Genomic DNA, 17091 nt, shown 5'->3' on the forward strand with positions numbered 1-17091 from the left:
ACACTCCAGCAGATGTGGACCACTGTCAATCGTGAACCATAGCAACACTGAGGTGGGTCGTCACGATGTAACAGCTGATCATGAATCAGCCAAGTATGGCCTATGCAGAGACAGCCAAGGGCAATGGTGTCCTTGTGAGAGGCTCGCAAAGAGATGCTCCACACACAACTTATTCAGCACAGTAAAGGAGCACCATTCTGTATTTCAGAGCCCGGTGCACCATTCTGAAATCCAGAGCCAAAAAATCTTGCAGAGTAACACCAATCAAAGATCAGATTCTTGTATGCTGATCTCCAGACTCTATTTTCGAGTAGCCTCTTTGGCTAGCCTGTCGCCAATTTCATTTCCTGGGATTCCGACGTGTCCGAGGGTCCGTAAGAAGACCACTGACTGTCCACAGACATAAACAGACTCTTAGATGGCCATTACCAAAGGATGGTTACGATAGCACTTGTTGAAAACTTTAAAGGCTCTCAAGCAGTCGTTACAAATGATGAAGGACTCCCTGGTGCAGGAACAGATATGCTCAAGAGTGCGAGAGATGGCTACCATCTCTGCAGTGAAAACACTGCAGCCATCTGCCGAGGAGCAGAGTTCAGTTCGTGCTGCATGAGCAAAAGCCAACCCAATGTGACCATCAACCATCGAGCCATCCATGTAAACTACCTCTCAACCCTAGTACATGTCAAGAATAGAAAGAAACAAGTGACAGGAGGATCCTAGGGTGAACTGAGTCTTTGGCACCTGTGAGAAGTCTAGACGAAGCTGTGGTCGAGGTATACACCATGAAGGTGTACGAGAGTGGAACTGGAGGACAGATGGTAGAGGGAAAGACTAAAGTTCAGTGAGAAGGGACCGTAGACAGACTGCAATTGTAATCCTAGATCTGGACAGCCCTGCGGGAGACAGATCACTGTGTTAGTGAAAAGGAGATGGTAATTTGGATGTTTAGGAAAGCTGCAAATGTGATTGGTATAATTTTCAAACAGTTGTTGCTGCATGATCCACAACAGACAACCCACAGCTTCCATGAGTAGGCTGTTCACAGGGTTTGTTCAGAAAGCTCTCATAGCAATTCTAACTCCACAGTGGTTTGCAGGGTCCAGTGTCTGCAGTACTGAGGGCAATGCCGAACCATACGCCAGGCTCCCTTGGTCAAGACAGGACTGTCCAATAGCTTTGTACAGCTGCAACAGCATAGGACGATCTGCACCCGAGTCGGTCTGACTCGGGCATCAAAGAATGTTAAGGTGCTGCCAGCACTTTTGCTTACGCTGACGAAGCTGGGGAAGCCAAGTTAATCAGGCATTGAAAACCAGTCCTAAAAAGCAATAAGATTCCACTACATTAAGGAGATGTTCATCGAGATAAAGTTGTGGATGCAGGTGAACAGTAGGACGGTGACGGAACTGCATTACACAGGTTTTGGTGGCTGAAAACAAAGCCATGAGTGAGGTTCCATGCCTGCACCTTTCATACGGCTCCCTGCAGTTAATGTTCAGTGACACCAATGGTACAGGGCAAAAGGAAATACAAAAGTAATCAGCATATAAGAAGGGTGAGACCATTAATGGCTACTAAAAAAAGTGGGATGCTCATTACGGAGCCCTGCGGGACACCATTCTCTTGGAGACGGGGGGACCTGTGTGAAGCACTGACTTTAACTACAAAGGTGCGGAGCAACAAAAAGTTCTCTATCAGAATTGGGAAGAGGCCCCAGAGACCCCACTCGTGCATTGTAGCGAGGATGTGGTGTCGCCAAGTGGTGTCATAGGCTTTTGTCAGGTCAAAAAAGATGACAATAAGGTGATGACAGCAGGAAAAAGCCATTCAACAGCAGACTTGAGGTATACCAAGTTGTCAGTGGTGGAGTGACCTTGGCAAAAACTGCTCTAGGATGGAGTAAGAAGGTCTGAGACTCAAGGAGCCAACACAACCTCCAACTTACCATAAGTTTGAGCAGCTTATACAGAATGTCTGTGAGGCTAACAAGACAATAGCACATATCAAGCAGATTCTTGCCAGGTTTTTGCCCTGGAATGATGATGCTTTCTTGCCACTGTGACAGGAAATCAACATTGTTACAGATGCAATTGAATATGGCAAGGAGGTGGCGCTGGTAATTCACTGACAAACGTTAAATCATTTAATGATGTGCCACACTGAAATGAGTGGGGGGCAAAAGTCAAGTTGAGTTAGTAGATTCTCGACATCTTTACCACAGCCAGTAATCTTGGTTCAAAGGATAGGCATTGAACTTACCCAGAAGTAGAAAAGGTGGGAGGAGCTGAGAAATTAGTGCAGTCAATACATGTTATGGTACTTCACCATCTGGAGAAAGGTAAATGTTGCAGATGGTATTTCCTGTGTTGTCCTCACCCTGACAGCCACAGCTTCTAAAGGTGTTTAAAGGGGCACTGGTTTGCTATATACAGAGGTAAGGACATATATACATACTCCATCTAACATCCTGTTACAGTCATTATGATTTTTGTAATAACCCCAATAGCTATGAAGGGCGCAGGTCCACATTGCTGGAAAATAGCTTTCCTAAACAGCAATGCAGAAAGCAACTGTAATGCTTATGAGTGGTCGTAGCTCAGTGAGGTGGGGTAAGAAACCGCTGCAATTTCTCTGGAGTATGACACTTTCTGTAGTCAGTGAAGACAAGAAGGGACCAAGGAGGCAGTTTACACCTCAGGGTCATCTGCTGAGGGATTGTGGTCTCTGTGTGCATTTGTTCTGAGGCTCCAGTGACATCTAGGTTCTCGAGGGACACTACAATCTGCACCTCATCCTCAAAATGGGAACTTGCGGGAAGTAGCGGTGGTGGTGGTGTGTGTGTGTGTGTGTGTGTGTGTGTGTGTGTGTGTGTGTGTGTGTGTGTGTGTGTGTGTCGAGGGGGGAGGGGGCACTGGGGCCTCTTTCTTCTTTACTGTTTTCTTCTTCCTATCTTCTCTCTGTTCTTTTGGGTTCTCTGGCTGGGAGGACTCCTTTGAGTTGGTCTCAGGTACCGAGGATGATTGTGAAGCCCTTTGACCAGCAGCTTGTGACTCCTCACTGGCTCGTGTCCAGCTACATAGCAGCAGAAAATGTGGAAGACAGTGTCCTGAGGGACCCCTTCCTTGCAAGAGGAGCCAGAGCAGGCTGTTGCCTCTCCAGCTGACTGGTAGGGGCCAATATCCCTGATGGCTGAGGGCATTGCTCCCTAATTAGATGTTACAGGAGCAACAGAAGAAGGAGTTCCCTCCACTATCAACGAAGCAGTTGTCTGGTGGCCCACTTTAAGAAGCATAGCTAATGGGGATGCCATTTTCATAAACAGCGATGTCACTGTAGCCATAGCATATGGGGATGTGTTGTGTACAGGGTCAAGATTGTCGTATTTCTTTTTCGCTTCTGTATAGGTCAGTTTATCCAGGTTATTATATGGCATTTACATTCGTCCCATGGTGGAAGGGAACAACTTGGGGTCTTATCTCTCAGCAGCACCTTACCTCTCTTAGAGACTGCTGGAGCCATTCGACCACCAGCATTGGACTACTTCATCCACTTCATCGAGGGTCATCCGGAATGATGCGACCCACTCAGATCATGGGCTCTCCCCACGGTCGCCACAACAAAGGCCACCTGGCATGATTGCCGTTGCCGGGAGTCCTGATGCCCTAGGAAGCCTTCTTAAGCCAGGCAGGAATACCTCCGGCCTATTCTAACCCCAAACTCGCAGGGGCAGGGCATGGGAGGGAGGATGTTAATGGTGGAAGTACCACAGAAATAGCAGAAATTGTGAATGTAAGTCATGTGACAGCATGACAAGTATTACGAGAGTAATTCTTTTATCCAGACCATCATTAGGGAGTACAAGGTCATACTGAGACTGACTTCCAATCCCGAAAAGATTTTTGTACTTTGTTCTGGGGATGTGTGCTCAGGACCACACAGTTCGCAACTGAGAGAATTCTCTTTCGCTGATGCCTGTTTGCTTCACTGTAAACTAGACTAAAGTGAGCAATTCTGTAGTGTAAACTGCCATTATTTTCTATAACTAACTGCCTGTTCCAAGAGCATTAACACGGCAGTGAATGGAAGGAACACGACTAACCAAGTATTTCATCATGCAAACACTTGCAAACATTGAGATAATGAATTTGCTACTAAACTGTTTCTCACTGTGAAAGATCTAACCTCTGAAGGCAAGACAACACTGAAGACAGGATTTGTTTCACTTACAAAGCAAAATCATCACATAAAAGAAGATATTACCTATCAAGTGTTTTTGAACTTTTGCAGTAAAGTCAGAGGCACCCTGGGTACCAAATGAGCTACTAAAAACAAAAAATGAGTGAATGTCATATGTTCACACCCACCTATCATTTACACAAAAGAGGATGCAGTTTGCACAGTTTTTCGTATGCTCAATGTTAACCACACTTAAAATATCCTGGCAGTAAAGAGCACAGTCCCAGAATTAAAAAGACTGAGATGTAATGTGGAACAGTCTATTGAATGAGATCAGGGAGCCGGTAATCCAAGAATAGTCAATATTTACACAGGTTACTGCTGAGATCTTATTTCAGTGTGAATGAGGGAGAGTGTTCACTATTCAAGATGTCCCACATGTATTCGTAAGCATACGGAACAATCAGCTTCGTAGCGACTTTACTCTCAACAGTCTATTGTTTCATGTGAAGACAACTTGAAGATATTTGACATGGCTGGGAGGGGGGGGGTATTAAAACGCACTGACAGTCATTTGCAATCAGTTGCATTCCAATAAAAAATAAATAAAAAAATTAATGTCAAGATGGCAGTTAAGATCCTCAGCCACTCTGTTGCTGCATCTGTTAGAACTTTTACAGCAACTAAGGAATTTCTGAGTGATACAACAGAGAACTCAGCCAGTTTTATAGAATTTATGAATAGTTGGTTTAATACTTTCTATAGGAGGGCAGCATTCTTCTCTAACCCACAAAGGAGTCCATTAAAACCATTCTTCTCTAACCCACAAAGGAGTCCATTAAAACCACACAGTATGGAGGGTGACAAATATGTAACCAATGTGACTGCTTAAATAATAACTTACCAGAAAGAAAATCTGCTCTCCGAGCAGCAGTAGGAGAAAACACATAAAGGTTAAAGAAATGTGCAAGTTGAGGAACCAGTGGCTGCTTCTAGCAGAAAAGTTGAAGGGGAAGGAAGAGAGATGAAAGAAATGGACTAGCAAGGTTTAGGAAATGGAGAGAGTTTGTAAAATCAACCCAAAATGCCAAGTCAAGATATATTTACCAGATGTGATGCCTAATCTCTATTAGCAATGATGTGATCACTCTCCTACTCTCCATATTTCCTGGACTTTGTTCGACACTAAGCAACAACTTCTCATGACCACCTTGATGGCTGACTGTCCAGATGCATCCATGTGTATGCCATCTAAAGAAAATACTGAGTTAATGAAAAATTCTTATTTATTCCCTCAACATACTCACATCCTTGACTGTCCTGGAGAGAGCTCACTCTACACTTTAAAAACCATAAGGTTCTAATGGCCTGGATGAAGCAAGCAGCCTCAGAAACAATACATTTCTTCAAATAGGATCACTTAACCCACCAACTGAAAAGTGTCATTTAATTCAAAACTGAGTGAAAATGGAGTCTATTCCAGTGACAGGAATTTTGGCTTCAAGCAGTCTATCTAGATCACACCAGACTAAATTTGGTAAATAGTCGTGAGAACCATGAAGTGACAAACCCTAATTTAGCAACTCTGAGAACATCAATTCAACAGCAATTCACACACAGAAACCAAAACCTAAAGCAGAGAGCATGCTCTAATGTCAAACCAATGAGGACTGAGACAAGAAGAATGAATGTGCGCAAAATGTGTATTACATAAACTAATATGCAAGCTATTTATTTTAAATGCCATTTATGTTTCAATAAATGAACAGCTTTTAAAATAAAATGTGACAGGAGTGTAAACTCAGTTTGCAATTTCGTGTGAACTTCCTGGCACTGACCAAAACTAGACTATAACCATGTGTATTTGTATTTTATTTCAGTTATTGTCAAAATGTTGCATTTTATCTTAAAGCATGGATGTATTGTACGCTTGGTTGCATCCGGCACATAAGAGTATGAATGCGAGCTGCTGTTATCCTGGAATGCTGACAACGTGTGGTGTCAGTATACGCTAGCACAGAACACCTGCACGGACACACTAGCTGTGGTGCGCTGCTGGCCACCTGCACGGGAAGAACTGTTTCCAATGCGCACGGTTTGGATGCAGAATTTATGTCTTTTTGGCTCACAATGGAGTCTTCACAAATCCGTATTTGTGCTATATCATGAAACACAGTTGTGATGGGTCAGTTTAGAGAGTATGTTGTTATAAATGTCCTTCTGGAAATGAAGTGGTGATGGTTAATAACTCACAGTTCGCGTATTTCTGTACCTCAAGGACCCAATGCCTGCAATTAATTCTGACGAGTACTAAGGGAGACACTAAGCTGGTGACACAAACTGCATAACCACCTAACAGTAGTGGTGTCAGTATTGGGATCAATTGTGGAAAACCTACAGTCCTGAGCAGGTGCCACAATCTGTGAACTTCCAAGAATTTTCAAGTTTCTGGCATATCTTCACAGAGAATCATCATCATCATCATCATCATCAGCAGCAGCAGCAGCAGCAGCAGCAGCAGCAGCAGCATGGATGTCATTTGACAACACAGGATCATGCAACGCTGGAATTCATGTTAGTCCACTCAAATTTGGCTACCAAAGGAAATGCAGTGATGGATTTGTAAAACCTAAGCTGTAATAGTGATTTTGTTCGCATACATAAATCAGTATGTCAGAATCTAACCCAGGTAACACAATCTATCTCCAAACCATTATAAACAATTTGAGAAAAGAGATTCAGCAATTAAAAAAACATGCAGCCTTTCACATGACCTGTCAAATGATAGTTCTTGCAATGTTGGCCCCATAAGGAATTTCTCATTATTGACATCAGTACAAGTGTTAGGGGTAAACCCAAGGAAGAAGTAAAAGTAATCTTCCATAAATTTAAAGAAGCCGCCTTGTTGAGTTCGTGAACAGATCCAGATAAATTAACAGTTGGTAAACTAAGAATTCAGGGAACCGCACAAGATTTCATCAGTGTGGAGCCCACTTGTGTGAAGCCAGAAGATTACAACGAATTCAAAGCAACAGTTGTTCAGAGATTCAAATGCAAAAATGCTGTCAGATTCTACAGAGAGCAACTTCATAACTGTACAAAACTACTGATTAGTTTGCCGACAGAATTCAGAACAGTAACAATCAAACATACATCCTGGTAGAAGATGAGAATCACATTCAGCTGTTCAAAGTCGATCAGAGAACTTTGGACACATTCATCCATGGGTTGTATGGCGAGGAAGTAAGCAAAGCAGTCAGACTGGCACAATGTAAGACTTTCAGGAAGTGGTAGAAGTAGCTGTTGGCTTTGTGGAAGCATTTAAGACGGCTGAATGATATGCAAAAAGAAGTGTGTCGTCTATTCAACACAAATACAGAATGTTACAGTTGCAACAAGCCTGGTCATAAACATATAAATGCTGCAAGGAGGATACAGAGCCACATATCGAGAGATTGCCACAAGAAAGAAAGAGTAATGCGTGTAACTGGGCGTATCATTAAACAAGTATGGGGACGTACGTGCCACCAAATCGTCGGCCCCCTGCACAAGACAGTGGTTGCTGTTAGTTCCACCGAAAATCAGATCGACAATGACTTTGTAATTGATGCTGTCTATCGTAGAAGATATATCAAGCTACTAATTGACACAGGAGCACATGCTTTGCAAGTGTGGTGTTACATTGACAAAAGGGATAAGTTAAGATCGCCACAGTTAAAGGTGCACAGATCAAATGGCAGGAAGTTACATAACCATGGAGAGGCTTATGTAGAATTACGTTTAGGCCAAGAAAAATACACAGCGAGGGTGCAAATAGTTACAAACAACAAAATGCACTATGACTGTGTACTTTAGTATGATTTTTTTATCTGCTAACAGGGCAGAGAGATTTGTCGCAGATAGATGGATCAGACTAGGCTATAGACACTATGACCTAGGAAATCATTCTTCACATTATACTTAAAGGAGCAGCAGCACTGACATCCTGGGATCGATTGAACCGACCCATAAGTCAGTTCGAACCCTCCAAGTCAACGTGCAGATTAATCAGCCTCAGCATACTCCCCAGGGAGTACAAAAAAACAATCTATATCCAAGTCAAATCACCTCGATGGAAAGAAGGAACTCTGTTATTGACGAAGTGGTCAGATAAATGCGAGTTACTGGACAAAATGCATTGTTGTGTTGCCAAAAGCATAGGTGTAGCCACAATGGTGAGACAGAATGTAGTTAGTCCCAATAATCTCCTTTCCCTTCTTCCCTTTCTTTCCCCTCTCTCCTCCCCGATGAAGGAACATTTGTTCCGAAAGCTAGGAACGTAAATTTTCGGTTCTGTTTTATGTGTATCTATCGGCTGTACTGAGCTGAGGTAAGTACTGGCCAGCCCCTCTATCTCTTTGTTAGTATTTGTTTCACATCTTTAATGAAGTAAAGAACAAGATTTGGCAGAAGATAGAACATCTGACAGTTGAAGAGCAGAAGATTTTAGCGCTTGTTTTGAAGATGCAGCATTTATCACTCTGAGACCTTACAGAATACCATTCAGTCAAAGTTCGCTGGTAGAAGAAATGGATAAAAAACAACTGGAAGCCGGAATTATGAAACCAAGAGATCCTGCACTGTTAAGAAGAAATCTGTTTTCGGAGAACCACAGTTCTGTTTTTGCGTAGACTGCCTAGCTCTGAATGCCTAACTTGGTAGAAATCCTGGATTACTTGGGCAGTTGTCAAATATTTTTGGTTTGTGATCTAACAAGTGGATATCATCAGCTGACAGTGAATCTAGATAATCGAGAGAATACTTTGTTACAACAGCAAGTGTGAATAAATACCTGTCTATGCCATTTGGACTTCACAATGTGCCAGCCACCTTTCAGTGCCTGACAGATTCCATTTTACAAGGGTTCACACCAATACCAGCTCTTATATATCTCGACAGCATATATATATATATATATATATATATATATATATATATATATATATATATATATATATATATATATATATATATATATATATATATAAAATAGAGGGAAACATTCCACGTGGGAAAAATATATTTAAAAAGAAAGATGATGAGACTTACCCGACAAAAGCGCTGGCAGGTCGATAGACACACAAATAAACACAAACATACACACAAAACTCTAGCTTTCGCAACCAACGGTTGCCTCGTCAGGAAAGAGGGAAGGAGAAGGAAAGACAAAGGATATGGGTTTTAAGGGAGAGGGTAAGGAGTCATTCCAATCCCGGGAGCGGAAAGACTAACCCTAGGGGGAAAAAAGGACAGGTATACACTCGCACACACACACATATCCATCCATACATACAAGACACAAGCAGACATTTGTAAAGGCAAAGAGTTTGCCTTTACAAATGTCTGCTTGTGTCTTGTATGTATGGATGGATATGTGTGTGTGTGCGAGTGTATACCTGTCCTTTTTTCCCCCTAGGGTTAGTCTTTCCGCTCCCGGGATTGGAATGACTCCTTACCCTCTCCCTTAAAACCCATATCCTTTGTCTTTCCTTCTCCTTCCCTCTTTCCTGACGAGGCAACCGTTGGTTGCGAAAGCTAGAGTTTTGTGTGTATGTTTGTGTTTATTTGTGTGTCTATCGACCTGCCAGCGCTTTTGTCGGGTAAGTCTCATCATCTTTCTTTTTAAATATATATATATATATATATATATATTTTTTTTTAAACATGAAGCAGTCTACTCAGACACTTCAAGCAGTTTTCGAGTGTATATAAGGCATAAATCTGTCATTGTCAATAGATAAATGTCTCTTTGTACAAAATCAAGTGAACTTCCTTGGGCATTTTAAACCAGTGAAGGAATCCATCTTGATACAAAATTAATTGAAGCTGTCAAGAAATTCACGAACCACAGAATTTAAAGGAATTACAATCATTCTTGAAATTAGCAAATTTCTATACGCGTTTCAGAGCCAGTTATGCATATATAGCACATCCAATGACACAGCTACCGAAAAAGGTAACTGCATTCAATTGGTCAACAGAATGCATGAAGGAAATGGAAGAACTTAAATCTGCCTTAAACAGAGCTCCAGTGTTAGCCTATCCTGATTTCAGTAAGCACTTCATTCTTTCAACAGATGCTTCAAATTGCTCTGTTGGTGCTATTTTGTCTTAAGAAATTGATGGCTGTGAACACCCAATATCATTTGCTTACAAACAATTAAACAATGCAGAAAAGGAGCTTTGTGCTTTGGTTTTTTGTATAACAAAGTACACTGAATGGTACACTGTTAAACATTTTGAACAGGTTTTTAGGAGAGGAAATGAAATACCAAATAAAAAATACAGGGTGCCGTTTAAAAAAGTCGTACAGCTGTTCATATCTTTGTAAAAAACAAACCTACAACAAAGGCAATCATGCTGATTGATGTCCCTCTGACAAATAAAGAACATTTGCTTGAAACATTTTGTAATTTGCATCTGGACAAACAGTTATTTAGGTTGGTCACAATAAATGGGACACCCTGTATATTGACCATGTTAAAACATTTTGATATCTTCTCAATATGCCAATACCTGATCGAAGTGCTGAAACTGTGGCTAATGTTTTTGTAAAACAGTTGATTCTGAAGTTTAGATCACCATTAAGGACAATCAGTGCCAAAGGCTCGAATTTCATGAGTGAATTGTTTTAACTGACTTGTAAGCTAATACAACTAATGTAACTAAGAACTACACCAGCACACCCCGAAAGAAAACAGACACATTGAGAGAGTTCATGGAACACTCATTAAGGTCATTAGCCACTATGTCAGCAAGCATGACAATTGGGCGGTGTGTCTTCCGCATGTCGTTGAGTACCTACAATGCAAAAATTCACACATCATGAGATTGTAGATGAAAGAAGATTGGGTTCATCCTTGGCCTTTACACAATCAACTGCTGGACTCAGCAATGAACATATAAGGGGAATAGTGTACAACCTGAAGGCAACATGGGAGGGAGTGAAATAGTGGAATTGCCAACCTTCTCTGCGGCAAGCAAAACAACATGATCGCCAAGCAGTTGTGTCACAGTATTCAGTCATAGATCTTGTATACTTGAGCAACATAGCATTAAACAAGAGTCACATCAAACTGTTTAGAAGTTTTGGAAAGGACAGTAACCGATCTTAGAGATATTGTTGCATGTCACTCTTATACACCAACTGCCTTTTTATTTGTTTATCATTCATGTCAATCATGTAAAGCCATTTGTAGGTAGACTTCCTGTAGCATCACGAGACGACACCAAGGAATGAGAGACCGACCAGCTGTTCCTGAATCCAGGACATGAGCAGTATGAGGTCACAGTTGGGACTTCGAGAGTGAGGCATCGCAAAAGACCAATCAATCTAGTCCCAGACACCCCTACCATCTTCATAGACACGTGTAGTGTGAATGAGTTTAAAACGTGTTTATTTCCCAGTCATGTGCATATGTGAATGTGTTGTGCAAATATAGATTGCAGGTGTTACATAAAGTGTGCAAGTGTAAGTAAATCTTATTCCACAGGTTACCACCAGAGACGCATTTGTATTACATTCATTGTTTAACTCTAGTGTTTAGAATTAATTATCCATGTTTACTAGTTTTTACTATGACAATATTTTCCATTAATGCTATAGTAGTAGCAGTACCACAAACAACAGGTGTTTTGTTTCAACAACAGTCAGCCATGATCGTTTCAACAAATAATTCTAAGCTTGCACTTAAATAACTTTTGAGTGAGATTCAACAATTCAATTCTGTTAAGAAGAAAATTGATATGATTCGTTTAGCCAAAGATAATAACACAGTTTTGGAAATGGGAATGCCGTGTATAGCAATTGGATTACCACCAAAATGCAAGTGGAGTCCACATTTCCAAATTATCACAATGAGTTTACCTGTTTCTTAAATCTTTTGCCATACAAAACCTTGATTAGGCGCAAACTTGCCCAGTTTGATTTTGGAGGCAGTACCCTTCATACTATATTTGGTACTTTAACAAGACGAGATCTACTGGACATTAAAGACAGGATTTTAGCCCTTGAACAACTGTCTGGAAGAAATTCAGTTACCTAACCTGTCTAATGAAAACAGGGTGTATATGTGGATAAAGAAAAGGATTTTTACCCAGCTTTCTCATTTAAAAAACACATTTTTCCAGGGTGAAAGTACACTTTTTTCATGTTAAGTGACAGTATACTTCCTCTTGGAACCATAAGTGTTATGAATCCTTTGAATGGTTAAGGTTTTATACAGCAGCGCAGAACTACCCAGCACTTTGCTTTTCTAAAGTAAAATTCTTTGTTAAAATATCAGTTCTTACCAGTCAAAATGACAAAACTTTAAAAAACTAAAACAATGAAAAATTTCCAAAATTCTAAAAATTCTTGGGTTTTTCCCAGGGTGTACAGGCGTGTGAAATAATTGTATTAAGGGAAATGCAAAGAACCATTACTAATCACACAGTTTCTACTGAACAAATTGTAAAGCAATTTATTAAACATTTCAACATGATTTGTGGTGAGATGAATGCAACCATCCAAGAGCTGTTCGAAGGATTAAATCTTGTGAGTGCTCACTTAAATTTAGATTCCCTGCTTTTAAGAATTACTGACAGTCCGTCAAATCCTATAATTGACACTCTTAATTTAGGGAACAGCTTTACAAAATAGTTCAAACGATTGCTTAAGAATTTTGCTCTTAGATTCAGACCAATTCTTACAGATATTCCTATTAACGGAAAGTAAGTTACATGCAACATCTAGTATAACTTACTATGTTAATTCTTATAATTTATATGCTTAGTACAAGTTAACTACAATACACTCTTTAATGACTAGAGGTGAATTAACTGTTATTGTTTCTGTACCCACTGCTACATTAAAGCATAATTTTGAAATGTATTAAGTTTATACTTACCCAATCATGTGCCAACAAGAAGGCCTTCATGTCATGTATCAGCTAAAGGATTGAAACTTTTTTGGCAGATTAAAACTGTGTGCTGGGCCGAGACTCTAACTTGGGAACTTTGCCTTTCGCGGGGAAGTGCTCTACCATATGAGCTACCCAAGCATGAGTCACGCCCCATCCTCACAGCTTTACTTCTGCCAGTACCTCGTCTCCTATGTTCCAAATTTTACAGAAGCTCTCCTGGTTCGCAGGAGGATTTATGTTGTGATATGTTTGATGTGCCTTCTGAATTGTCACCTACTTTTCATGCAGCTGGAAAGTTCCCATTAACAAGAATGTTACCTGTTTATTATAATGAATAATATACATTAACATATGCAAACCATTCCCTTACAACTTTTCCAAAGGAAAATGATTTGGTTGTGGATATCCAAGAAAATATGATGATGCTAACAATGAGTTAAATTTCATTTGAGCAGCAAATAGGATTAAGTCTTTCGAATCTTCTAATAACGTTAATCCATCCTTAATTGTCAGTATGGTGTTGTTCTTACTTTTATTAATTTGTCTTGTGTCTACAGCATGTGTCATATACCAAGCTGTGATTTTACAAGCCCGCTCTTCAGCACCAATTGTTACTATGTCGGCAAGTGAGATAATCATTGCAATGTCTTCTGATGCCACACCTGGTGAAACAGATTCATGAAACCCAGTCACTTTCAGCAGGTCATCTTGTTTGGGGGTGTGATTTAAGGATCACAGATTTGGACAGCCACCACGTGCGAGTATGAGTGCAAGCTGGCTTTATTATGGAATGCTGATGTGTTATGGTGTCCGCATACACCAGCAAAAAAGCACCTCCACAGTAGTTGCGGTGCATCACCAGCCACCAGCATGGGCAGAACTGGCATGATTTCACCAGAATTTGTCTTTTTCAGCTCATAATGGAGTCTTGACAAATCGGCATTTGTTCGTGCTAGGACGTCTGACTGGTTCCGACATGTTGGCGTAGTGAGCATGTCGTTATACACGTCCTTGTAGAAATAAAGTGGCGATGGTTAGTAACTCTTAGTTCACATACGTCTGTACCACATGGACCCAAAGACTGCAATAATCCAGACAAATACCAAGGGAGGCCCTCAGTTGTGGATATAAACCTCATAACCACCTTATAGTGGATGTGACAACCACAATGAGACAAACAAAGGAAACAACCATTACAGAAAATAAGCCCTTACCTCTTTATCTCTGTTTTTCTGATCCTTAGGCGCAGCAACACGCTTGAATTTAAAAGTTCCTGGCCTAAGATACACACTGGAACCTATCTGATAGTCTTCATTTCTCCACCTCACAGAACCATAGTGTACCTAGCGAAGAAGGGTTTTCATAATTTTAGTATTTTTATGCATCAAACACAGTGTTTAAACAGATATAACTTGTTCTAATAGTAGTTCACCTCATGATTTCGAGACTCTGAATCTAGTTTATTGCAGACAATTGGTTTTTCATTTTCTTCCCGCATTTTTCTTCGAGTACATGCCGCACAGTACCTGTGGAAATAAATCTGCTAAATGCTACTGCTGATGTCAATAGTAACTTGAATAGCTAATGCAGTACTATGCACATAATGTGAAGTGCTAATTAATATGAACACATATAAAGTCACTGATCCTCCAATTTCAAAATTTTATTTTTCATTGTTATATCAGTACAAGAAATAAATAAATAAATAAATAAATAACTGTCTTACGTATGTTCAGAATTCTGGCATTCTGGGTCCTCTTCCAAATCTTCAAATCTTGCATGTTCTATGTCATATCTGTACGTAAAAACAAAATAGTTGATTAAGTTATTTAGTTTGGTGGTGGGAAGAAAAAAGTGAGGTGTAAAAAGAAAAAATGTATTTTGAAAACACTTTTATAAGTAACAATGTAAAAACGGAGCTTAAGAGAGAGAGAGAGAGAGAGAGAGAGAGAGAGAGAGAGAGAGAGATCTCAAACCGCTAACATGAGAAAATTTATTTATTCACTCGCCAATGACAAGATGTGTTTTGGATTGTGGACATGTTACAAATGAAGTCCTAATTTCTCGTAACAGTAACAAAAACATAATTTATCTCAATTATTTATTAGTAATATGGTGGAAATGAAGATAATCTAATCCCCCGAGAATTTCTTTAATAAACAAATACACTAATTAATAAGACACTTCTTCACTTCTTCAAAGCCGTGTCAACTTTCCCGATACTCAAAGTTTGTTAAATATTTGATCCACATGTGAAACGGGCTGTGTTACAAATATGTATATCTTTGTTTACACTGCTGTACTGCTTACGATTTAAAATATTTTACACTTCTACAAACATGTACTGGCGGCAATATAAGCAATTTCTTACTTTTGAAGATCCCTTTAAGTGACTCACTGTATCTGAGATCGCAAAAAATATTAACAGTCTCTGGTCACACTGAGGCCAGACTGGTTACAGCAAACGCGCCTCAAGGTGGCGCCATCTGTGGGTTATAGAATTAATGAGGGGGCTGGGGCGGGGAGGGGAAAAGGAAGGATAGCGTGGTATGGGGAGGGGAGGGATAGCGTGGTAGCGGTGGAGGAAGGTGTGGTGCTGTCTGTAGAGGCTCATTGGGACATGGTGAGGACAGGGTAGGATTTCTAGGTGAAGTTGAGAGGTTTGAGAGGGTGAGGAGGACTAGAAAAAGAGAGAAGTAGAGGAGGGAGAGAAAGACTAGTGGGTGTGTTGGTGGAATAGGAGACTACAGATTGCTGGAGTGGAAGCAGGGAATCCAATAGGCAGGTGAAGGACAGGGACTAGCACAGGTTGAGGCCACAATGTTGCAGGAACATACGATATACTGCAGAGAGAGTTCCCATCTGTGCAGCTCAGAAAAGATGGTGTTGGTAGGAAAGATTCATATGGCACAGGCTGTGAAATAGTCATTGGAATGAAGCACATTTGTGTTGGGCAGCATGTTTGGCAACCGAGTGGTCCAGCTGCCTCTTAGTAACAGTTTGTCGGCGGCCATTCATGCAAACAGAAAGTATCTTGGTTGTCACGCCCTCGTAGAAATCAGCATAGTACCTGCAGCTTTGTTTGTAGGTCATGACTGCTTTTACAGGTAGCCCTATCTTTGATGCGATATAAGATGCCTGTGACTGGATTGCACTAGATGGTGGTGGGAGGATGTATGGGACAGCCCTTGCACCTAGGACTATTGCAAGGATATGAGCCATGAGGCAAGAGTTTGGAAGCAAGGGTGGAACAGGGATGGACAGGGATATTGGGTAGGCTATTCCTCATTTCAGGGCCTGGTGAGAGGTTGTCATAACCCTGGTGGAGAATATACCTAAGTTGCTCCAGTTCTGGGTATTACTGAGTCACAAGGGGAGTGCTCCTTTGTGGCATGATGGTGGGTATGAGAGAGGCGGTGGGTGGTAGGTGACTGGTGAGACTAGGCATGGGAGATCTTTTCTGCACAGGGTTAAGAGCGTAATTTTGATAAATATGATAGCACCACTACAATGCTCACTTAAAAATTTGAAGAAAAGACAATTTGCAGAAACAGGGCTTAATTTATTTTTAACTGCATTGTAACTTTGATCTTAGAATGTACATGGCAGTACCATCCTTTTGTCAGTGATAATCTCTATTGAACAGAATAATATGAGTGTAAGCATGTTTAAAAAATTCAGAAACAGCTTCTCGAATGTTTCAAAGATGAGGTGCAGTGAGTATCACAACCATTTCAGTTACACGTGACAATGTAGAAACTGACTATGATGTTAAGCCCTGAAAAACTCACAGTTTTCTATGCATGACATTCACAATAGCTGACAAGACACTATACTGCTACTGGATAATTGGCCCTGTGTCCATCTTGGGAACACTGAATAATCACTGTGCAATAACCTTGTTACGGTCAGATTATTGTGATGCTGAAATATCATACCACCTTTGATTCATTGCAATATGGAAGGACAC

At 40.7% G+C, this 17091-nt stretch overlaps 1 protein-coding gene across 1 annotated transcript in view; it reads right to left on the reverse strand.

The window, feature by feature from the left end:
• The window catches only part of LOC126191247 (DNA (cytosine-5)-methyltransferase 1-like), a 253242-nt gene that overhangs the window by 82791 nt on the left and 153360 nt on the right, over positions 1 to 17091 (reverse strand). Inside the window, exons 14-16 of the mRNA XM_049932057.1 lie at positions 14848 to 14916; positions 14554 to 14647; positions 14336 to 14464 (exon numbers count right to left, since the gene is read on the reverse strand). Of these exons, the coding sequence (XP_049788014.1) occupies positions 14336 to 14464; positions 14554 to 14647; positions 14848 to 14916 (292 nt within the window). The remainder of the gene's footprint in view (positions 1 to 14335; positions 14465 to 14553; positions 14648 to 14847; positions 14917 to 17091) is intronic.

Source organism: Schistocerca cancellata, chromosome 6 (genome assembly GCF_023864275.1).
Source record: "Schistocerca cancellata isolate TAMUIC-IGC-003103 chromosome 6, iqSchCanc2.1, whole genome shotgun sequence".
Taxonomy (NCBI): Eukaryota; Metazoa; Arthropoda; class Insecta; order Orthoptera; family Acrididae; genus Schistocerca; species Schistocerca cancellata.